The sequence below is a fragment of the Rhinolophus ferrumequinum genome, chromosome 22 (assembly GCF_004115265.2).
Source record: "Rhinolophus ferrumequinum isolate MPI-CBG mRhiFer1 chromosome 22, mRhiFer1_v1.p, whole genome shotgun sequence".
Taxonomy (NCBI): domain Eukaryota; kingdom Metazoa; phylum Chordata; class Mammalia; order Chiroptera; family Rhinolophidae; genus Rhinolophus; species Rhinolophus ferrumequinum.
In genome coordinates this window covers 16,152,103-16,176,306 of record NC_046305.1, presented here as the reverse complement: position 1 = coordinate 16,176,306, position 24,204 = coordinate 16,152,103, and the positions used below count along the sequence as shown (strand labels likewise).

Here is a 24,204-nt window from a genome sequence, read left to right as displayed (position 1 = left end):
TGCATGCTTGTTAACAGAACCCAATCAGATTCATAGTTTAATTTCACAAATTTTGGTTCTGATACTATAAAGTAGGGAATATGGTATTAGGCTTCTTTTCAAAATACTTTGTACAGTAAATAGGAACCCCAGTTCTCACTATTCTTAAATAAAATAAAATCTATAATGATAAAGCCATGGTAAGTAAAATTATTTCAGATCATTATATTTTCTTCTAGGCAGCTAATATTCTGTACGTTGGCTGCTTTGGCTGAGGAACGAAAACCTTTGGAATGTCTAGATGCCTTTGGAGCCACTGGTAAGTAAAGAAGCTTTTTTGGAATCCAGCTTTATTAGATTTGCACAGTAACTTTTCTTAGAAAATGTATATAAATATTATGTAGCAGAATGTTTTAATATTAAAAAATTAAAGATCCAAGGTAAATTATTTTGTGGAAAAATTTCTAATACTTTTAAAAGTAGAGAGGATGATAAATGAATCCCTTTGTATCCATCACTCACTTTAAAAATTATCAACTCATGCTCAGTCTTGTAACTCTCTCCATGCACTTTCTCTCGTACTTCATGCCCCCATCTCAGTCCTTATTATTATGAAACATATCACAGATAGGTAATTTCATCTGTAAATATTTCAGTCAGATCTCTAAAAGATAAGGACTTTTTAAAAATAAAATCATGATACATTATTACACTTAAAAAATTAATAATTTTTTAAAATCAAATGTACAGATATAATTAATTATCTCAGTTTTTAAAAAAAATCAAATCAGAATCTAGACAAAGACTATTTCAATTGCTTAGTATGTCTCCTAAGTCTTTTCAATCTGTATTTCTTTCTGTCGTGTGTGTGTGATAATTATCTGAGTGGGCATCCTTGTCTTGTTTCTGATCTCAGAGGAAAAGCTTTTAGCTTTTCACCGTTTAGTATGCTGGTAGTTGTTGGCTTTTCATGTATGGCCTTTATTATGTTGAGATACATTCCCTCTTTACTTACTTTGTTGAGAGTTTTGTCATAAATGAATGTTGAATTTTGTCAAATGCTTTTCTGCATCTATTAAGATGATCATATGATTTTTATCCTTCATTTGTTAATGTGGTGTATAACAGTGATTGATTTTCAGATGTTGAACCAGCCTTGCATCCCTGGAATAAATCCCAATTGATCATGGTGTATGATCCTTTTAATTTAGTATTAAATTCTCAACATCTTGTTCATCGGGAATATTGGCCTATAATTTTCTTTCTTGTGGCATCCATGTGTCTGGTTTTGCTATCAGAGTAATGCTGGCCTCATAAAATGAATTTATAAGAGTTCCCTCCTCTTCTGCTTTTTGAAAGAGTTTGAGAAAGATGAATAGTAATTATTCTTAGCACATGTGTTTGAATTCACCAGTGAAGCTGTCTGATCCTGGACTTTTACTTGATGGGAGTCTTTTGATTCAATCTCCTTACTAATAATTGACTGTTCGGATATTGTATTTCATCATGATTCAGTGTTGGTAGGTTGCATGTTTCTAGGCGTTTATCATTTCTTCTTGCTTGTCCAACTTGTTGGCATATACTTGTTCCTAGTGGTCTCTTATGAGCCTTTTGTATTTCTTTGGTATGAGTTGTAACTTCCCCTCTTTCATTTCTGATTTTATTTGGGTCCTATCTATTTTTTTCTTGGTGAGTCTAGCTAAAGGTTTATCAATTTTGTTTATCTTTTCAAAGAACCAGCTCCTATTTCATTGATCTTTTCTATGGTCCTTTTAGTCTCTGTTTGACTTATTTCTGCTCTAATGTTTATTTCCTCTCTACTACTAACTTTGGGTTTCGTTTGTTCTTTTTCTAGTTCCTTGAGGTGTAAAGTTAGGTTGATATTTTTCTTGTTTCTTGAGTTAGGCATCTATTGCTATGAACTTCCCTCTTGGAACTACGTTTACTGCATCCTACAAATTTTGGTATGTGACATTCTCATTTCATTTGTCTCAAGGTATTTTTTGATTTCTTCTTTGACCCATTGGTTTTTCAGTAGCATGTTGTTTAATCTCCACATAGTCGTGAATTTTCTAATTTTCTTCATGTAATTAATTTCTAGTTTCATCCCTTTGTGATCAGAAAAGATGCTTGATATGATTTCAATCCTCTTAAATTTATTAAGACTTGTTTTGTGGCCTAACCTATGATCTATGTTGGGAAAATGTTACACGTGCACTTAAGACGAATGTGTTCTTGCTTTTGAGTGGATTGTTCTGTAAATACCTAATAAGTACATCTTCTGTAACGTGTCATTTAAGACTTATGTTTCCCTGTTTATTTGTGTTTGGATGATCTGTCAATTGATGTAGGTGGGGTATTAAAGTTTCTTTCCTTTACTGTAATGCTGTTTCTCCCTTTAGATCTAGTAATATCTGCTTTATATATTTAGGTGCTCCTATGTTGTATTCATGAATATTTACAAATGTTCTATCTTCTTTCGGATTGACCCCTTCATCATTATGCAACACCCGCTATTTGTGTCTTATTACAGTCTTTGTTTTAAAGTCTATTTTGTCTGATACAAGTATAGCTATCCATCTTTCTTTTGGTTTCCATTTGCATGGAATATCTTTTCTCATCCCTTCACTTTCAGTCTGTGCATGTCTTTACATCTAAAGTTAGTCTTTTATATGGAGCATATAGATGGGTCTTGTTTTTCTGTTTGTTTTGGGTTTTTTTTGTTTTGGTTTGGTTTTTTATCCATTCAAACTCTACACCTTTTGGAGAATTTAATCCATTTACATTTAAAGTAGTTATTGATTGGCATGTGCGTATTGCCATTTTGTTGTTTTCTAGCTGTTTTTGTAGTTCCTCTTTGTTCCTTCGTATCTTACTCTCTTTGTGGTTTGATGACTTTCTTTAGTGGCATGCTTACATTCCTTTATCTTTTGTATATTTACAATAGATTTTTGCTTTGTGATTACCATGAAGCTTACGTATATCAACTTATATCTATAACAATCTATTTTAAGTTGATAGCAACTTAAGTTTGATCCCATTATAAAGCTCAACATCATTACTGTTCTCCCATTCCCACTTTTTGTTTCTGATATCACATTTTACATCTTTTTATCTTGTATAACCCTTAGCTATTGTAATCATAGTTATTTTTACTATTTTTGTCTTTTAACCTTCATATTAGCTTTATAAGTAATTAATCCACAATCTTTACTATATAATTATCTTTCCAGTGAGATTTAATCTTATCTTCCATGTGTGTTCTTGTTACTAATTAGAAAATTTTTTTGAACAGAGGTCATAGAAAAGTTTTATAAGAAGTACTAGTGAAAATGTATAGGACATTTTTTTGTGTTAACCTTTCTTCATAGGCTTTGTAGTGAGAAAGTAAAAAAACTTATTTATGAAAATATTAAGATTTTGAAATAATTCGTTTTTGTTATTTATAAAATTATGTTATTGTTATTATACTCTTTTCATTTTTTAATTATTACAATTAAAAATTTATTTTCTTACCGTTCCTCTTAAGGGATAATGGGATTACAATGGGCAAAACATCTCGGAAATGCAGTCAAGGTTACAATTAATGACTTGAATGAAAACTCGGTGACATTGATTCAGGAAAACTGCCATTTAAACAAATTGAAAGTGGTAGTGGACAGTAAGGAAAAGGAAGAGAGTGATGATATTCTTGAAGAAGGAGAGGAAACCCTTGGTAATATTAAGGTGACCAAAATGGATGCCAACGTGCTGATGCATTTGAGATCTTTTGATTTCATGTAAGTGAAATACATTTGCTGTGTGACTTTCTAAACTGACTTGGATTTTTTTGGGGGGAGGGCGTTAAAAATTAAGAGTTTGTTGTGGCTGTTTATTTCAGTTAATTGTTGCTGTTTATTTCAATTAATTGGTTTTTGTTGTTTTTGTTTTTGTTTTTAGCATTGGCCCAGAGAATGCAATAAGAACATTTTCCAGCATTTGAAATAAAATGCCTGGGCATGACCATTTTCCTCTAAGCCTCATTTATTTTTACATGTCTAACATATCATATGATCATTTTATTACTTGCTTTAAAAACAGAATTATGTATTTAAAATAGATAGGGAAAGTACTTTTGAACCCATGGAATTTTATCAGAAATAATGACAATCGTCTCATTTTGGTTATTGGTATGATTTTAAATATGTCTAATTCTTTTTGATTTTAGACACCTAGACCCCTTTGGAACATCAGTGAACTATCTAGATTCTGCGTTCAGAAATATAAGAAACCTTGGCATAGTATCAGTGACTTCTACAGATATCAGTTCTTTATATGCCAAGGCACAGCATGTTGCTCGGCGTCACTACGGATGTAACATTGTCCGAACTGAATATTACAAGGAACTAGCAGCCAGGATTGTTGTAGCTGCGGTGGCAAGGTACCAAATTGCCAACAGTGTACTTAGTATGTTTGTGTATATGATAAAAATAAATACAAGAAGAAATGCTTTTTTCATTTTTCAACATATGCGCAAAATAACAATTCTGTATGCCATGTCTATAATCTTGAATTGTTTGGTAATCTTATGTTGTATCGTTTAGAATTTGATTTAAAAGTTAAAAGCCTGTGTCTAAAATAGTCTATTTACTCTCTGATTAAAAATGTTACTAAAATAATTAAAGTAGTAAGATAAAAAATGTAAGTTAATTTTAAATCAGTTATTTCAATAACGTAGGGTAGATAGGGCAAAGATTGTTTTTAGATTTAGAAACAATCAGTTTTATGTCTATTTTATCTAATCTTTACGTTAACTAAATCATAAAAATGATGGCTTATTAACTTGATTCTGCAAAATGATTTTGCCTACAAAAAAAAGTTCTCTTTCTCATGAGGATTTGTAAACAGTTGGAGAAAGGAAGACTTTTTTTGAGCACCCATTTTATTCAGAATATTATGCTAGAAGAATAATATAATAATAAAATATAAATGGAAATTGAGAGTATAGATAATGATCGGCCAGCTCACTCACTAGCCTCAACATAGTTTCACAGCATTTAGATTGAAATTCCTACCTCAGCATAAATACAGATTATTATACTTCATAGACTAACATAACCTTAAGGGTCACTCCTAATTAATTGAAAACTTTGATGTTCACTTTATACACACCAAGGACCGACCTGTACATACTTAAAATGTTTACAAATTAACACCTACAAAGTCAAATTAGTACATACGAGCTAAGTTTAGTGTGTAACTGCAGAGGGAAATCTAAGTACATAAATGGTGTGTCAGGTAGAATTTAATCCAAGTCTGTAAAATTGATAGTGTCAATGACTTTGACTATTCATTTCACTGAATATTCAGCAGTAAGTATACTTACCTGCATGTAGTTGGTACTCAGTAAACATATATTGTTTGGAAGAAGCTTTTATAGATAAAAAGGAAGAAAAGTGGTGGCCATGACAAGAAAGACAGTGACATTGAAAACCAGAGAATATAGTCAATCCTATTGGGAGGATATCCTAAGGGAAAATGTCTAATAACTGAAGACCCTGCCAAGCATCCTTTATTTCCTGTGTTTCAATTTGTGTAAAAGTTATAGTAATGATCTTGTAAAAGCATTGCTACTAAGAATTGAATTTTCCTTACTTTCTCTTAACCCACCCTTCGTTTTTACTGTCGAGGTTAGTACTGTCAATATAACAACAAATAAAGGAAAATGATGAACACCCAAAATGACTGAAAAATGTGTTTATGTTTTTTCCAGAGCTGCAGCTCGGTGTAACAAAGGCATAGAAGTACTGTTTGCAGTGGCTCTGGAACATTTTGTATTGGTCGTTGTGCGAGTTTTGAGGGGACCTACTTCTGCAGATGAAACTGCCAAGAAGATTCAGTATCTGATCCATTGTCAGTGGTGTGAAGAGAGAATTTTTCAGAAGGACGGTAATATGGTAGAAGGTAAATTCAAGTTTCTTTTGACTGTATATTGTGTTTAATTTATGTATAAGCCTCCAATGAATAAGTCTTTATCACACCCCTAATTATACATATTGTCCTTTGATTTTAAAGATTACAGTGCTAACTTTATTTCCTATGCTGGATTTCCTTTCATCAACAGACAAGACATTCGTGTGAGTTTATTAAAGTTATTTACTCATGCTATACAATATATGCTCTCTAGCCCTGTCCCCCTTTATTGAAATATCTAGAAATAACTTAGTTTCCATGTCACTAATTTTAGGAACATAAGTCAGATTACCTCTTTATCAAGGCCATTTTAAATCATTAATTTTCCAAAAATAATTTTCATGTTTCTGGCTGAATATAAAATCCATCAGTTATAAAATTCATTAAACATTTAGTGAGCCTCTACTATCTGCCAGGCCTGGGGATCAAGAAAAAAGATGTGTCTTATGCCCTCGTTAGCTGTTTCTATTTTTCTTTTCTAGAATATAGAAACAGTTGCCCATTGTTTTCTGTTATGTTGTTGGCATTTTTTAATACGGATTTTTAAGAACTCTTTATATATTAGACTTTAACCCTTGTGATATGAGTTACAAATATTTCTTCTCATTTGTCACTTGTGTTTGCAAATCTGTTTTTTAACCTTGGATGCAGAAGGTTTTCATTGTTGCTGTTGTAAAGTTAATCAAACTTCGATTGTGTATTCTGGATTTTGTCTATAGTTAGAAAAGAGCTTTCCTATTCCTCAATTATTCAAGGTAGGTTACATTTTATTGAATAGTTCACCTCCACTGATTTGAGAATACCATCTCTTATTCTAAAGTCCCACATGTATTTGAGTTTGTTTCTGTTCTTATATTTTCTATTCTGTTCCAGTGGCTGGATGTCTATTTACATAACTCTACCACACTGTTTTGACTACAGAAAATTTTTGGTGTTGTTTAATATCTGTTAAGGCAATCCTTCCTTAAAGCTCAATTTTCAGAGTGTTCCTAATACTGGGTCTTTTTTTCTTAATAAAAAAGTAAATAGACCAGTTGGTAGTTTATTTTGATCACATTAAATGAAGGAGGATGATACTGTTGTGGTTTTGAAGCTTCCTAAGAATCTAGTATGCTTTTTATTTGTACAGGTACTTTTACCACAGTGTTAACCGATAGTGGGAATGGACGGCCTCCTGTCATGTTCCTTGTTATTTCCAACTGGCGCTGATTCAAGCATGAGTCTGAGATACCTGTCATTTCTCATGTTAAGAAAGTAGCCTTCATTTCCAATTTTATTGTATTTTATTAAGATGCTGAATTTTATGATGTTTTTTCAGCATATGTAGAGATGATTATATGGTATTTCTCCTTAGATCTATTAATTTGATTAATTGTAGTAAAATTTCCTAATATTGAACATTCTGACTTTTTAGAATAAACTGTTTTGTTAGGAAGTGTTCTCTTAATATGGATTCTATTTGCTAATGTTTTTAAAGATTTTTGTTTCAATATTCCTAAGTGAGATGGCATATGGTTTTCCTTCTTTTGGTTGGGTTTTGGAATCAGTTTAAACTCCCTTCAAAAAGAATTTAGAACTTTTCCTTTTTTTTCAATGCTGGGGAACAGTTTAACCAGCATCAGAATTATTTGTTTATTAAAGGTTTAGCAATATTCACTTAGCTTTTCTAATTTAAATAGTGAGCCAAGTCTAATGATTCCTTTTAATTTCCATGGTTTCTGTGGTTATACTCTCCATGTTTTTTTAATTTTTAATATTTGTTCTTTTGCTTTTTTTCTTGAATACATTAGATATTGGTTTATTCTGCTATTATCTTTCTTAATGTTTACTTTTGTAGTAGTATGTGTATATATGTATATATATGTATATATATATGTGTGTGTGTATATATATACACACACACACACTATATATTTCTGTAATTTAGATTTATGGGTTTTAATATACTTTGGATTTTCGGTATCATAAATGAGGTAATCGGCCTCCCATTTTCCATTTTCCCTAACTAATCTTTGATCATTAAACCATTTCTGTTACTATAATATATAACATTTATATTCTATTTTGCCAGTATAATCTGTACACTAAATATATTTATATTCAGTGCTCATCATCAGTCTTTGCCATAATTTCTCTAATCATCTCATAGGTGGCTAAATTTAACTTGATGAGTTTAGTCAAGAGGGTTCATGGGGAAAATACTCCTTGATTTCATGCATGTTTAGAGCTCACTGTTCATAGTCTTTATAACTGAAGTTTACAGAGTTTCTTCTAGTACTTTGTAGAAGTTCTGCTGTCTTCTATCACTGAATACTACTGTAAATTTTCCTTCTTTCACGTGACATGATCATTTTGAAATGATCAAAATGATTTTGTTTGCCCAAAGGAATATTTATTTTTGAAATCCAGTAACTTTATATCCTTTTAGGATTAGTGTTTCTAGATCATGGTGTACCCTTTCATCATGTAGTTTCAAATATTTTATTTCAAGAAAGTTTTCCTAAATGTGTATTTAATTCTGAGTTTTGTCTTATCTTTGTACTATTACGCCTGTGCTAGACCTTCTCAACCGGTCTTCATCATTTTATCTCTAAAAATGTCCATGTAGATTCCTAATTGTTGTATTTTCTTCATGTGTTGGTCCTTTCATCATTATGAAATGGCCATCTTTATCTCTGGTATTTGTCTGAAAGTATTATCTGATATTAGTACAAACACCACTCTTACAGTTACTATTTGCATAATATATTTTTCTCATCTTTTTACTTTCAATCTGAGTGTTTTATTGGATCTTGCTTTTTTTCCACTCTGATCATTTCTGCTTTTGATGAGTGTTTAGACCATCATATTTAATGTAATTATTAAAATAGTTGGCTTTATGTCAGCTCTTTGTTTTTTTGTTTCATGTCTGTTCCTCTGATCCTTTGTTGCCGTCTTTAGTGTTAAACCTATTTATAGTGTGTCATTTTAATTCCACTGTTGATTAGCTGTATATTTTCTTAGTGGTTTCTTTATGGATTACAATATATACCTTTAACTTATCTTGATCTATCTCAGGTTAATGTTGAGGTAAGACTGGCAAAATCTAGCAAGTTTGCTCTAATATAATTCTATTTTCCTCTTCCCTCCTGTGCTATTTTTGTCTTGCATTAATTACATTTATATAGACCTAATCCAAAAGTACATTTAATTTTTAAATACATAATCTTATGATTTTTCAAATAAATTAAGACAAAAAATAGATAACACATAAACACACGCACACATACACTTATAAGCCATCTTTTATAGTTACCCACATCATTGCCTTTTATTTTGTTCTGTCATGGTAGCTCTCAAATGTCATTGGTTGTCCACACTGAAAATTGTTTGAAACACTTGGAGCAGGACTTACAAACTGATGGATTTTATTGTAATGAGAAGGCATGAGTGTGCCTTTTCACTAGGAGACCCCCACCCTCACCATGCCAATAAATATATATAGGTCTTTTCTCTTGCATTACTAAGTTTTTCTAGAGAGGAATATTCCATTCTTCTGTCAGCTTTCCAGGAGCCGTATTGGGAAAGGAGACTGGAAGGTCTTACCATTTATACATTCTTTTACTTAACCCCTCTCTTTTTATCCATCTCCTCACCCTCAGCTGTGACTAATGCCCCTTGTTCCAGATGCTCGATGGTTCACCCTCACCCAAGATTAACTTCATCTTTTGGGATGGGGAAGACACAGAAGCCTGACTGTGGGTATTAGAGAAAATGAACCAGGAGTCTTACTTAATTGAACCCCTTAATTTCTAACAAGGCCTCTTTTTTGCAGTACCACCCTATATCCATCTTCAGAGACAACCAGTACCTTCAATTCTCAGGGTTTCTGGGGTCCCACGCCACCAGTGGGGAAATGCCCAGCATTTTTGTTGTTGCTGTTTTGTTGGTAACCTGTCTTACCTATTTCAGGTTTAGGCTTTAGGTTTCTCTCGCCTGAAAAATCAGTTATCCCCTTGTCCCGCTTCTTGTTAATTTTATTGACATCACTCATCATCTTCTGTTACCTCCTCTCCCTTTTTATTTATCCTGGGGTTTGATTTTAAGAGACAGCATTGATAAAATACGTACATGTTCAATTCATTGCATTTAAATAGAAGTCTCGATATATTTTTTAATTCCTCACCTGAAATTGCCTTCATAGCCTGTATCCTAATGACATGGAAATACTAGTTTTCTTTCTTTATCCCTTCATTTTTTGCTGCTGGTAACTTGAAATGATAGCCCTGACCCCTCAGAGAGGGAATTTACTGATGTTGATCTAGCACTGAGAAATTGTAGGCAAGGGACTTGGGAAAAGACATAGGTTTGCGTGATAGGAGCAGTTTGCCAAGTGCATCAAATTCATGTGTGTGCTGCCTGCCTCTGGTAAGTGGGTATAACTGACAGTCATAAATGTAAGTCACCCCCATTTGAGTAATACTGACTATAGTATTTGTAATTTGGTTATTCCAAGGAAGACTTCTTGAATATATTCATGCAATGTTTGAAGAACATAGTTCTCAACAAAGCTAATATAGACGATAACCCCATCTTCCTTTAGAGTTAAATAATACTGGAAAAGTAAACCTAGGAAAAACAGTGAAGGAAGCCTTTAAGTAAACCTAAAATGAGATCTCACAACTGCATTATGCCATTTAATTGCATTGAGTAACAGTGATTATCGGATAACAAGAAGCTATAGATGTATGTCCCTGCCACCATAATCCTGGGTTCTGCATGTATCAAGGACTCACTGATCAGATCAGGCCCTTTGAATAAAGTGAATGATTCACCCAGGAATAGCCTGGAGGAAGTTAGTTGGAGAGAGTCTGATTTAAAATGACTATTCTGGGCCTTAAGTGCACGTGGTAGAACATTGCCCCATTTTGGAAACTAAGAATAGTGCTAGTACCTCCCCAATTTCCTTGTGATCGTTATCAGGCCTTGCTCATTACTCTTTAAACAGAATTAGATTCTTCTAGCCTACATTCTGGGGCTGATTATGAATCAGGCCTAGGGAATAATTTATTTTCTTCCCAGTTACAGAAGTGTCTTTATTTTGGTGAGATGTTTGTTGTATTTGTCAAAATTCATTAACCTTTTCACATAAAATGTACACATTTTATTGCATGTAAATTGTACCCGAGTTGATTTTAAAATATGGATATCTAGAGGAGTTACTAGACTTTCTCCTACATAAATTATTTCATGTAGTGACTAAAAGTAAGTTATGCCTCTAATAAGCTGTTTGACATGGATTTCTAGTCTCTCTTGAACTTTAATCCTCTGATCTGTGTAATTGAGATTTTAACAGTACTTACTTCAGATTTACAAGGATTAAACTTTTAAAATGTATAAAAAAGCACAATACCTGGCATATAGTAGATCCTCAATATATAGTAGCTGCAAATTATTATTAATATAACAATTACTACTATTTACACTGTCATTTCTCCTTTAATTTATCTTTTCACAGAAAACCCATATAGACAGCTGCCTTGTAACTGTCATGGAAGCATGCCTGGAAAGACAGCAATAGAACTCGGACCCCTATGGTATGTGCCTAAGCATAATAAATATATTCAAAATTGATATATTGCTTTGCTTGCTGACTTTTGATGATGCATGGTAACAGACAAGAAATTTGTGTGTTTTTTTTTAAGTCTCGGCAAATAATTATGACTCTTCTATCACTATGAACCTGAGGCATTTTTAGATTTTTCTGTACTCTCAAGTTTGTGAGTATAGAACTCCCAAATCCTAAGAGGCAGTAAAATTAAAGAGAAGCCTAGTTGATTTGCATGAGGCATTTTTCAGTAGATAATTGTAGAACTAGGGTGTGATTGTAAAGTGATCATAACTTTTTATAGAAGAGTTAACTACTATAAAAGATCTTCGAGGAATTAGTTTTAAGTATGAAGGGCATATGAAAGTGTCTGCTTTAGTTTTAGGGAAAGTTTAGACAGGACTTAACTGAGTTTTTAATGTATATGTGCTTTTGCATCGTTAATAACTAGAGATTTATAACAGCATTGTGACAAGAATCACTGCAGTTTTCTGATTATTTTACAAGGTCAAAATTTAGCCATTTCTAACCTAAAAATTCACCCAAATGGTAAATATGTGCTGATGCCCGTTATTTTATCTTTATCCCATGTAAATACCCTTAGATTAAAAATGACCTAGCCAGACTTACCTTCTAGTACTCGCTTACCTGTGTCATCTGTTACATGTTGATACTACTCACTGATCTCAGAACTAAGGAAATTAATTATTCTTAACAGGTTGCTGGATCCAGAAGAAAGATCTAGCCCAACTCCCTCATTTTACAGATGAGAAAATTATGGCACCGTGTTTTTAAATGCTGGCTAAAACTGACCCATAAAATTTAGTTAGTAAGTCAGGCAGGGCAAGAACTCAGGTTTCCCAAGACTGAGTTCTAAACCATGGCTTATGATTTCCTCACTGAAAGCCATGGTCATTTCTTAACTGTAATCCAGAATCTCTCCCCCCTTGACCACCTCCAATTCAAATTCTACGTCCTCTTTGAAGTCTCCTTTGTGCTTCAACTCAGATTATTTCTAAATTTCCTTTTAGTAAATCTTTCATTGATCATTCGACACTTTAAAATCTTGTCTTTTCACATATATTTGCTAACACTAATAGCTACCATTTATTAAAGACATACTTTGTAGGAGGGATTTTCCGTGTGCTAATTCCAGTAACAACTCTGTGAGAGGTTTTATTTTCCATTTTATGATGAGAAGTTGAGACTCAAAAGCAGTAATTACTCAAAATCACATAGCTAGTAGTAAAATGGGGAGCCAGGATGGGAATCCAGGTTTATCTGACTCACAATTTCGTATTCTGTGCATTATACCTGTGATTCTCAAATTAAAAGGGAAGCATGTCAGACTCATCCCCGGGCCATTTCTTAACTACCTCACCACCACATGTAATTTTCATGTATCTCCCTCTGCCCCCCCTTACCCCACCATTTACACACTGAAATAATAATTTTCTATTACTGATAGGATGTGCATTGTGACATCCTCTGCATTATACTATGTCCCTGTCTGGATCCTGTCTAGGTTTATAGGCTTTTATAGGGTAAGCATCGTATTTTATACTTTGGTATATCCTCCACACCTGTGTATCTATCCCAGGGCTGTAACACCTTATGAAGGCTCAATAAATTCTTGTTGATTTACAGTGAATGAAATTTCCTTCACTAATCCCACTAGTGTAGAGAACTGACATGATAAAATAGAAAATAAACAATTTTAAATTAAATCCTAAATTCTTTTTAATTTCAGTATGTAATCCTGTAATTATCTTAGTTGTGATTAAATTATGGAGACTTTTTTTTTTAAGACTATTAATATTTCTCACACCCAGTTCCTTGTGTTTTCTTTTTTTCAGGTCAAGTTCCCTGTTCCATACTGGATTTCTCAAAAGAATGCTCTTTGAATCTCTTCACCATGGTTTAGACGACATTCAGACCCTAATAAAGACTTTAATCTTTGAGTCAGAGTGTACTCCTCAAAGTCAGTTTTCAGTTCATGCACCTTCAAATCTCAACAAGCAAGGTAACTAATTGAACACTAACTTACTAGGTTACAAATCAATCAAAAATATTCTTTAATTGATGTTATAATCAAAAGTAGTGTGCTTTAAGTAAATCCCCTCTGAGTCTAACCATAATATGGTTAACTTTTATTTTTAATTGGATACTTTCCTTCTGGTTGATATTCAGGGCCTAACATGAATAATGGTTTTATTAGATATAAGTACATATTTTTAAATTTTAGATTTAAAGTACTAAAAGTCTGTTATGATTTTATTACCCTATTTCTGCTTTCTAGAAAGAGAAACCTCAGGTAATTTTCAGAGTAGTGTAACCCAAATTTTTGGTAATACCCATTGAGACACAGAAGCTAGATTTATATTTACCACTCAGTAAAACTAAGTTTTTGTCTTTTTCTCTTGAGTGTAAATAGGCTTTTGTAGTTTCATCTGGCCATTGACCTAAGGGTGGGCTGCATTTCTCCTAAGTCATTAGAAGCAGCAGCTACTGCAGAGAGAAAAGTATAATTCTTGCCGTTTTTGCCACAGAATCTGTTATATATATTCAAAAACTGTGTGGCAATAATTTAGTAAGTTTTCATTGAAACTTTGAATTGTTACTTAATGTCATCCTGTAGACTATTTTGTGATTCCCATTTTGTATTTTAGAAGAATATGGTGTATTTACTAAAACTACAGATGACACACCAGATAATTACGTTGCACAAGGTATGTGTATATGTGTACCTATGTATGTATCAGTGCAAAAAGGCAGCAGAAGGGTAGGAAGAGACTGCTTCGGTAGCCTACTTCAAAATGCATTTTTATCATATTAAGCTAACAACATAACTGTAGGAAAACTTATCTGGCATTTGCACAGTTCAGAATTTCTATTAACATGTACGTTGTTCCCATCTTTAATATATGGTGATCCCTTTGAAAGACCTATAAGACCTTAAAAGAACCATGTGAACCAAAATCAGATCAAATTACGTTTGATAAAGTTATAGACTTGATTCAATTTTATTATTCTTTTATTAAACTTTCTCAGCCTGTGATGTATAGCAATTCCACTGATTAACCAGAAGACCTACTCTCGCCGTAAGAATTTATTATATGGCCTTTCTTATAATTTGGGATGTGTGCATATTTTAAAATCTAGCTGCATTTAGGCAATGAAAATTCGTAAAAGGGTGTTGAGATAGACGCATACGTCAGTGCCTTAATGTCTAAGGTTTTTTTGTTTTGCTTTTTAAAAGACAACTTTAAATTCTCAGTATATTTAAATACAGGTGAAAAATAGACAGTATTAAGGTTGAAAGAGGAGAGGATTATAAACTATAATCTTGTATTAGTTGGTCAACATTTTAGTGTTGCTCTTCAAAGAAAGAAAACTTCAACTGTTAATAGCATGCTGTTTAATAACGACTGCATGCGCTAACAGTCATGTTCCTTTGGCATCTTCAGCTAATTTGCTAACAAATAACTTAAAATGATTTATTCTACTTAATTTCTGTCAAAGGGAATAAAAAGGCACTATGGTATACTGTAAAGAGCATTAGAGATTTAAGAGCATCTTTCTACTTCTTTGGGTTGTATAACCTTGGCCAGGTTTTGTGTTCATTGAAAACATACAAATATTGGCATTCAGTAGAGTACAGGTATAAAAATAGAAGGACATTACCCCAGGAATTTAGAATATAATCTGGGAAGAAAGGATTTACAAACATAGAAAACCTCCATACATGAAACAATGAAAGAAAAAATGACAGAACTTAATCAAACTCTGAGTAGTGTAGTATTGACAGTAATGAAATCTGTGAGGTGATTGGCCCAGAATTCATAAATAGCTTTCTACAAGACATGGAAATGGAGTTGAGGGTTGTAGTTGAAGATGGTAGAAAGGGAGTTCTGACTCAGCAAACAGTTAAGAAAATTACATCAGTAAAGCATAGTAAAAATATCAAGAATATTCTTACAAGAGGAGTGCTCTTAGAATTAAGATTAAAATGGTGTATGTCAGTGGATTTTGACTTGATAGCAATATAGATATAAAAATGCTTAGTTCATAATTTTTCAGAGAATGCTAACTTTGTTTGTGTTGTGTATGTTTCAGGAAAAAGAAAAGGTAATGAAACCACCACAAATTTAGCAAAGAAGCAAAAGACTGATGTCAGTTCTGAACACCCTCCCTTCTATTACAACATCCACAGACACAGCATTAAAGGGATGAATATGCCCAAGTAAGTAACCGGTCAATGGCCAACGTGTATATTTTATATTTTAATGACATTGTGATTTAAAGAAAAATACCTCATTATTTTTCTTTTTCCTTTCCTTGCTGCAGGTTAAAGAAGTTTCTGTGCTATCTTTCTCAAGCAGGCTTTCGAGTAAGTCGAACTCATTTTGACCCAATGGGTGTTCGTACAGATGCACCTCTGATGCACTTTAAATCTATCCTTTTAAAGTACAGCACCCCCACCTACACTGGAGGACACCCAGAGGGCCATGTCCAGTCAGCATCCGAAGATACAGTAGCTGACAGGGTTGAAATGTCAGTGAATGACAAAGCAGAAGCAAGTGGTTGCAGAAGATGGTAAATGTAGCCAAGAGTTTATTCCCAGATGTCTGTATAGGTGGCCTGATAGTTCTCTATACCAACTGTAGTTCTTTTTCTATTCTTTCAATTCAGTGATGTAAAAATAAAAGTGCTGTTTTCATTCAGAAAATTAGCAGTTTCTAATTTAGTTGGTTTGGGAGCTGTGCTTTCCAGGTTTTTATTATTTTAAAGAAAACTTAAAATTTTAATGAAAACATTCACGTGAAGCCAAGTTTATGACTGAGATCACCCTACTTTTTAGTAACTCAGAAAATTTTCACATGTAAAGCATTTCGAATTTTATGTATGTTATAGAACCATTCTTTACTATTCCTAATCACTTTTCTGCTTCAACTGAGCCTGAATAGAATAGGAAGAACAATGTCCTTTCACGTCACTAACATATTTCACAATTACAAAGCTAAAATGTGTTCCCAATTTTAAGAAATCATACCTCTCCCCATGTAGATCTTTTAATTACCAGCTTTTGAGAAATACCTGATAGAAATATATTTTTATGTTTAAGGCCTAGATAACTAAACTTCAGAGTAAGATTTTGTCTAAGTAAATTGAGACCATTGTCCTAATTATAATTGTTCACAAGCATTGAAATTCTCGGAGATTTTGTTATAAATTAAACAAATTGGGTGATCTCAAGTGCCTCAGTTAATACACGTACAATATTCATTTGCTTGGTTGTGCTACCTCAGATATAAAACTTGTTACTGTCTGAGCTTATGAAGTGAGGAGTTTGTTTGGGGGATGTATTTTTGTTTTAGGTTGTTTTGTGGGTTTTTTCTTTTTGGTGTATGTGCTAATTTTTTGCATAAGTAGCCCAGGCTAATGTTAACAATGAAAATTAGCTGGGAAAAAAAAATCTTGTTTCCAGTAATAAATATTGTTCTTGCTTCATTTGAATATAAGAGTTTGGATGAAAGGATTTAGTATCAATTTTAGATTTCTGTCTCAAGGATTTAATCCATATTTACCCTAAAGTATTTACTAGAGGAAGTAACTTTTCACAAGCATTAAGCTTGGGGGATAATGAGGGAGTTATAACTGAGAGGTTATAAATACACAGAAGAAAAAAAGCACTCCTATTACATATACAAGAATCCAGGGAGTGAGGTTAGTACATCAACATAGATTATTAATTTAGCAGAAATAAGAGAAAATCTTTGTTATTACAGCAGTCCTAGAAGGATGTTTTTTTCTTTTCTCTAATTAATGAAATCATACATTTTAGTAAAATAAAGGAATAGGTGAAGTACAAGTTAAGTTTCTGTGATGACCACAAAAATATAATTCTTGCCAATTAAAATTATAACTCACAAATGAGTCCAGAAGAAATAAAAGTTGTTAACTTTTTTGTTTGCATAGTTAAAAAGAAAAATTACTATAAATCAAAGGCAAATCAGTACCTGGACCATGTGATTTAATATATATATTGTTCAATTGAATTATCAGTCTCAAATTTTGCTAAATGCTTATCAGCATGATACATTTTGATCAATGATGAAGCTGACTTTTATGCCAGGAACCTAATTTGATATACAAATATATAAATTACTGGTATTTAAAATGTTTATCTGCATTAATTTTGCATCTACAGGAAAACTTTCTGAAGAAACAGTACTGTATCAACCTAGAGAGGAAATACTTATAAAAGTCCATCTAATCTATATTTGCAGCTTGTTCCCTTAACAACAGTAGTACTTTGGGACATAAAGTAACATCAGATGTATCCCTCCATTAAACTGGAGTGAACACAAGAAACCAGTTCTTACTCCACAGTCAGGAAACCAGCGTGTGACTCAGCTGACTGCTTATGTTAATACTCTACCCATACACTTAGGAAATGGGAGAAGTATTAATAACTAAGAAAAGAGAAAGGTTTGAGGCCCACTGTGGTGGATTTGAGTTAAAACTCCATTTTGATCAACCAACTTCCAAAAGACTACACTAAATAAATGCATGTTCTGGTTTCCAGAAATTTATACACAACCAGTTCAGTAATCCCAAAAGGTCTAGGAATTTCTTTCCTCGTTGTGTAATTGCTCTGGTAATGGCCCCAAGTTGCTTTGGAGAAGACTAAGAGGAAGATACATAATACAAATTTCGGATGCTATGGCAGGGTCCTTTCTCAAAGGGCTCTGGGATGTGAATTAAATCAGGTCTGGGAAATGGATAAGGGATGGTGACTATTACAGTGGTTCAAGCCAGACCTGTAGTTTCAGTTATGTAAATCAAATAGAACCATTTTGGTCCTTTAGATCACACGATCAATTAGCCAAGGCCAAAAATCCATCAGACTATACCGTAAAGCTTTTCAGGGTGCTAGTTCTCTGCTCACCAGTGTATTTCTCAATGCCTTGGTAAAAAGAAATCAATCTGGCTCTTACAAAAGATACAGGGAGACAATGGGTGAGATCATAAAAAATCTCCAACATTGCCCCTTCTGTTTCCTTCCTGTGTTGTATCAAGGCATTTTTAACGTCACCTCCAGTTTAGATGAGCCACTGCTGAGTCAAAATTTCAACCAAATAACCACACCCAGCTGTTCAAGGTGACAAACTGAGACAGACTCTGGTATAAGTGTACCCATATTGATAATTTGACTGGATTTAAAATTATGTTCCCTCCTTCGCGATCTAACAAGCTATTTCCGTGGGTATTCACCACAAATCATCAGTATATATAGTCAAAAAGCCATTCTTTCAGGACGCACTGTCCCCCAGAATATGCTGGGATCTAACTCCATGTCCTGGACACAAAGGACTGTAGAGAATAGAGCACATGGGCTGATTCATCCAAATCTTTCCGAAACTCTTACTCCAATTCTCCTCTCACTTAAGAAACCCAGAAAGATAGCAAACTCAGCCAACTTACAAGATCACACTTTTCCAGCTATCTCAGCCTTAAAGCTACAGGGGAGGCTGGAAAAGTGAACATCTCACAATTTTAGTCTCCATGTGAAGATTGACTCTCCCTCATTAGGTAAGGGAATTCACAAAGACCAGGAATAGGTTAAAAAGGGGAACATCTATAAAAAAGGAAAAGCCAATGTCTACATTTGTCTACCATGCTTTATCATCCGTGCCTTTTTGATTCCTTTGTTGCCACCCTTTCCCTACTCTGCAAGGATCAACCCCTCTTCTAGCCCAAGGATCCTTTCCTAGTTCTCAGGAGGGGACGATAAGATTATTAACTTTAAAATGTGAGTAAATTATAAATGTGTTATCTCCAAACTGCAAGCTTCTTCAACCTATTTTATGCAATTGAAGTCACTGAGAATTTCAGATCGCGTAGGCCAGACAACAAAACTTGCCAAGGAAAAACATTTTCCTAGGAAGTGGCCTATTAATTTTAAGAGCTTATACTTATATGAGATTTAGCACTACAGTCTTGTCTCTACGTAGATTGTATCATAGAATCTATATAGCAAGGCTGAATGAGATGGACTCATTTATCCAATGCCATTCTAAACCTGGCAAGTGAAAGCCAGGATCCAGTTCTAGGCTGACTTCAGTGCTCAAGCTTTGTCACTTGGTGACCTACCTTTATTAAAGGAAATAAAGACGTGTAAAATACAAGTTCAATTATAAACTTTGGACCACAGGTAATGCCGTAAAAATTTCTGGAACAGAATTATTACAATATTGTTAATAACCACTGGCCTACTTTTACATTGTCCACATCTGAAGCCCTCTTAACCAGTATACTTTGTACTCAATAATCAATGCATATGCAGAAAGCACTAACTCAGCTTCATTCTCATCTTCTATGGCCAGGACTTTCCTGGGCCTTAAGTTTCTGATAGTAAAATCTTTGCAAACTAACCCTCTGAAGACAATAGATAAAAACCCACTAAACTCCCGATCTCAGTGATCAATTACAACTTGAAAATCTCAATACATCTGATAATACTCTACTATCTTAAGTGTCTCTAATCTGTAAAGATTTTATTACATACTTTCAAAAATAAAGTTCATGTTTTAGAGATGGAAAAGACTACAGACAATATCCACCCCTTCACCTTAGAGAAGACACTGCTACTGGGTTAAGGAAAACACTTGGCCAAGGTTACACCATATTCAGGCACAGTATGTCTCAAGGTCTATTTTTTGTGATTAGTATAGCTACTTTGGTTCTCTTCTGGTAACTGTTATGTTTTTCCATCCTTTTACTTCAGTCTGGATGAAGTAAACTTCTCATGGACAGTATATAACCGCATCATGTTTTTGGTCCATTCTGCCAATATTAGCCTTTCAGAGTGTAGTCCATCTAATGTAATTAATGGTTAACAGGATTTATATCTGCTAGTTTGCTATGTCTTCTGTTCCTCCATCACAGCCTTCTTTTGTGTTAAATGTTATTTTTTCGTATACCATTTTAATTTCCTTGTTTCTTTTACTATGTTTTTTGGAGTTATTTTCTTAGTGGTTGTGCTCGGGATGACAACACCTTAATTTACAATAATCCAGTTCAGACTGGTAACAGCCTAATTTCAACAGATTACAAAACATTTGCTCCAATACAGCTCCATTCCCTCCTTGATGCTATAGCCATACAAATTCCAACTTTATACATTATAAGCCATTCAACAGTTTTACATTTATTACTTCATGTGGTTTTCTTTTAAATCAGAATTATTACAAACAAAAGTACTGTCATGGACTGAATGCATCCCCACCAAATCCATTATGTTGTAGCCTCAATAACATAATGATGGTATTTGGAAGTTGAGGGTATGGAAAGGAGATAATTAGATTTAGATAGAGTCATGAAGGTGGGGGCCCCCATGAAGGTATCCTTATAAATGACGTCCTTATAAAAAGAGAAAGAAACCAGCTCTCCCCCCGTCTCTGCCACATGAGGAAACTGTGAGAAGGCTGCTGTCTGCAAGCCAGGAAGAAGGACCTCACCAGTAAGCAAACCTACCCTAACCTTGGTCTTCCCAACCTCCAGAACTATGAAAACTGAATGTCTGTTCAAGCCACCCTGTCTATAGCATTTTGTTATAGCAGCCCAAGCGAATACAAATACATTTATACCACCTTTGTATTTATGTTAACTTGACCGGTGCTACCTATTTCTTTGAATGGATTTGCATTATCTAATGTCCTTTCACTTCTGCCTAAAGGACTCCCTTTGGTATTTCTTGTAGGTCAGGTCTGCTACTAACAAATTCGTTCTGTTTTTATGTAGGAATGCCTTAATATCTTTCATTTTTGAGAAATACTTTGCTGGATATAGGAATTCTTGGTTCACTGCCTTTTCCTTTCAGCCCTTTGAATGGCATTATCTCCTGGCCTCCATGACTTCTCAAGAAAAGCGAGTCGTTAAATCTTACCAAAGATCCCTGTATGCTATGAATCACTTTTCTTTTGCTGTTTCCAAGAGTTTGTCTTATTTAGCATTTGTTGACTTCTTGGATATGCAGATTAGTTTTCACCAAATTTTGAAATTTTGGGCGATTATTTCTCCAGATACACTTTACTTCCCAAAAACACTTTACTTCCTCTCCTTCTGGGTCTTCCATTATGCAGGTTAATATACTTGATGGTGTCTCATAGGTTTCTGCAGTTCTTTTCCTTTCATTCCTTTTTTTTCCTGATAGGATGCTCTCCGCTGGCCTATACTAAAGTTTGCTGAATATTTCTAACAGTTCAATATGGTAGAAATTTCTAACAGTTCGAATCTGTTAGGCCCTGTATTTCATTTATTTCATTTATTGTATTTTTTTCCAATCCAAAATTTCTATTTGGTTCTTTTATCATAATTTCTATCTCTTGCTATTCTCTATTTTGTGAAAGATTGTTCTCGCATTTAGTTTTTGAGACATGGTTTTAGTTATTTGAATATATTTTTAAAAGCTGATTTAAAGTCTAAGTCCAGCATTTCAGCTTTCTCACACTTTCCTGTTTCTTTGCATGTCTAGTAACTTTTGTTGAAAACTAGACATTTAAAATACAATATAGCAAACTGAACAAAAGAATCCCTTTGCATCCTCCGGGTTTGTCGTGTTTGCTGTTTGAGTGACCTTCCTGGACTAATTCTTTGCTGTGTGTGACCACTATATTGTACTTTGTTAGCTCTAAAGGTCAGCTAGTGGTTTGACAGAAAATTCCTTAAATGCCCTGCAACAATAACTCTCCCAGCCTTGATGAAGTGCTCTGTGAATGTGTTGGGATATACTGTCAACACTCCAACATGAATTTCACAACTCTGCCTTAGCCTTCCCTTCCTGCTTACGGCCTTATGTTCTGCCAAGGTTAGATTAGTACCTTCTCCGTTTTGTTCTCAGATATGCATACAGCTTTGTACATGAATGTGGCCTTCTAGAGTCCCAGGAATATCTTAGAGCTTTTCCAAACCCTCTACAGACATGTCATTCCTCAGCTTTTCCTTTCGTTGTTTTTTTCTTTTGTCAGCCTCTTTTTAGCCCCAAGCGGTATCACTGCCTCAAGGCAGCTGCTGTACTGAACTGCAGCTGTTTTCAACAAACAGGCTGAAAACAGGGCTTTGCAGAGACTGAGCAGACTCAGGTCTAATCAAGACAAGCTCTGAGAACAGAGCTTTTTAGGGAGGCAACAAACACATCAAATCGTGACAATTCCCGGGATTGGGCTTTTTGAGGAGTCCCAAGCCCCTTCCAGAGGCTACTAGGCTGCGGTTTTCACAGCTATTTGTTTCAAGGCTATCCTGGAACTGGGAAATGGGGGGCAGGGCAATTTAAAATACTACAAAACTTGTTATAGTTTTCACTTCACTAAATGCTTTTTAGATTGTTGGAAGCCTTTAACTTTTAGAGTTCTGGAAAAATTGATTTTAACAAGTTTTAGCATGTTCTCATTGCTTTCATAAGAGAACAAGTTTTCAGTTAATTTCTTTAATCACATTCAGAAGAGTTCTTAAGAAGTCATTCTCATAGTTACCACAATTGCATACAAATATTTTCTTAAAATTATGTTTCTAAGATTTAAAAAAGCACATGTTTCTAAGTAGGTATGTAATGGGAACTTTAAAGAGACTTCTTTTCTCATCTGGCATTTCAATTATTTCATGATTATTTATCACAGACTCCTGAGTCTCAGTTTTCTCCAATGTACAAGGGAAACACTGTCTTCCTCATAGGGTTTAGAGGATTTGAATGATATGTAAAGTTATTACAAAGTGACAGTAATCAAAACAGTATGGTACTGGCAAAAGGACAGTCATATACAGAGCCCAGAAATAAACCCCCCTATATGGTCAATTAATTTTTGAATGAAGCTGCCAATACAATTCAGTGGAGAAAGGGCAGTCTTTTCAACAAATGTTGCTGGGGAAACAATGACCAAATGCAAATAAAGTTGAATCCTTACCTTTCACCATAAAATACTCAAAAATTGATCAAAGACCTAAATGTTAAGAGCTAAAATTATAAAACTCTTAACAAAGTGGAAAAAAATCATGACACTGGATTCAGCAATACCTTCTTGGCTATGACACCAAAAGCACAAGCAACAACAACAAAAAATAAGCAAACTGGACTTCATCAAAATTTAAAACTTTTGTGCATTAAAGGACACTATCAAGAGAGTGAAAAGGCAACCCATAGAATAAAAGAAAATATTTGCAAATCATACATCTGATAATGGATTAATATCCAGAACATATAAAGAACTCCTACAACAAAAAACACCATTAAAAATGGGCAAAAGACTTAAACAGGTATTTCTCACAGAAGATATACAATGGCCAATAAGCACATGAAAAGATGCTCAGCATCGCAAGCCATTAGGAAAATGCAATTCAAAACCACAACGAAATAACTTTATACCCATTACAATAGCTATTCAAAACGAAAACAACAACGCGTTGGTGAGGATGTAGAGAAACTGGAATCCTTGTACTTTGCTAGCGGGAATGAAGTACAGCCACTGTGGAAAATAGTTTGGGATTCCTCAAAAAATTAAACACAGAATATATGATCCAGCAACTTCACTCCTAAGTATATACCTAAGTATAAAAGAATTTAAAGCAGGGACTCAAACAGACACGTATACAAAAATGTCCATAGGAACATTATTCACATCAGCAAA

General features: G+C 33.9%; 1 protein-coding gene across 4 annotated transcripts in view; it reads left to right on the top strand.

Moving 5' to 3' along the window:
* The window catches only part of TRMT1L (tRNA methyltransferase 1 like), a 29,668-nt gene extending 12,693 nt beyond the window's left edge, over positions 1-16,975 (top strand). Inside the window, exons 7-16 of one of the 4 annotated variants that reach the window (XM_033092958.1) lie at positions 219-298; positions 3,509-3,758; positions 4,187-4,399; positions 5,732-5,922; positions 11,429-11,507; positions 13,375-13,541; positions 14,188-14,247; positions 15,635-15,761; positions 15,866-15,908; positions 15,987-16,975. In XM_033092958.1, coding sequence (XP_032948849.1) covers positions 219-298; positions 3,509-3,758; positions 4,187-4,399; positions 5,732-5,922; positions 11,429-11,507; positions 13,375-13,541; positions 14,188-14,247; positions 15,635-15,761; positions 15,866-15,908; positions 15,987-16,118 — 1,342 coding nt within the window. In that variant the 3' untranslated portion in view covers positions 16,119-16,975. Of the gene's footprint in view, positions 1-218; positions 299-3,508; positions 3,759-4,186; positions 4,400-5,731; positions 5,923-11,428; positions 11,508-13,374; positions 13,542-14,187; positions 14,248-15,634; positions 15,762-15,865 lie in introns of all 4 variants that reach the window. The other 3 variants (XM_033092959.1, XM_033092956.1, XM_033092957.1) reach the window with 3 other exon arrangements.
* The last annotated feature ends 7,229 nt before the right edge of the window (positions 16,976-24,204 follow it).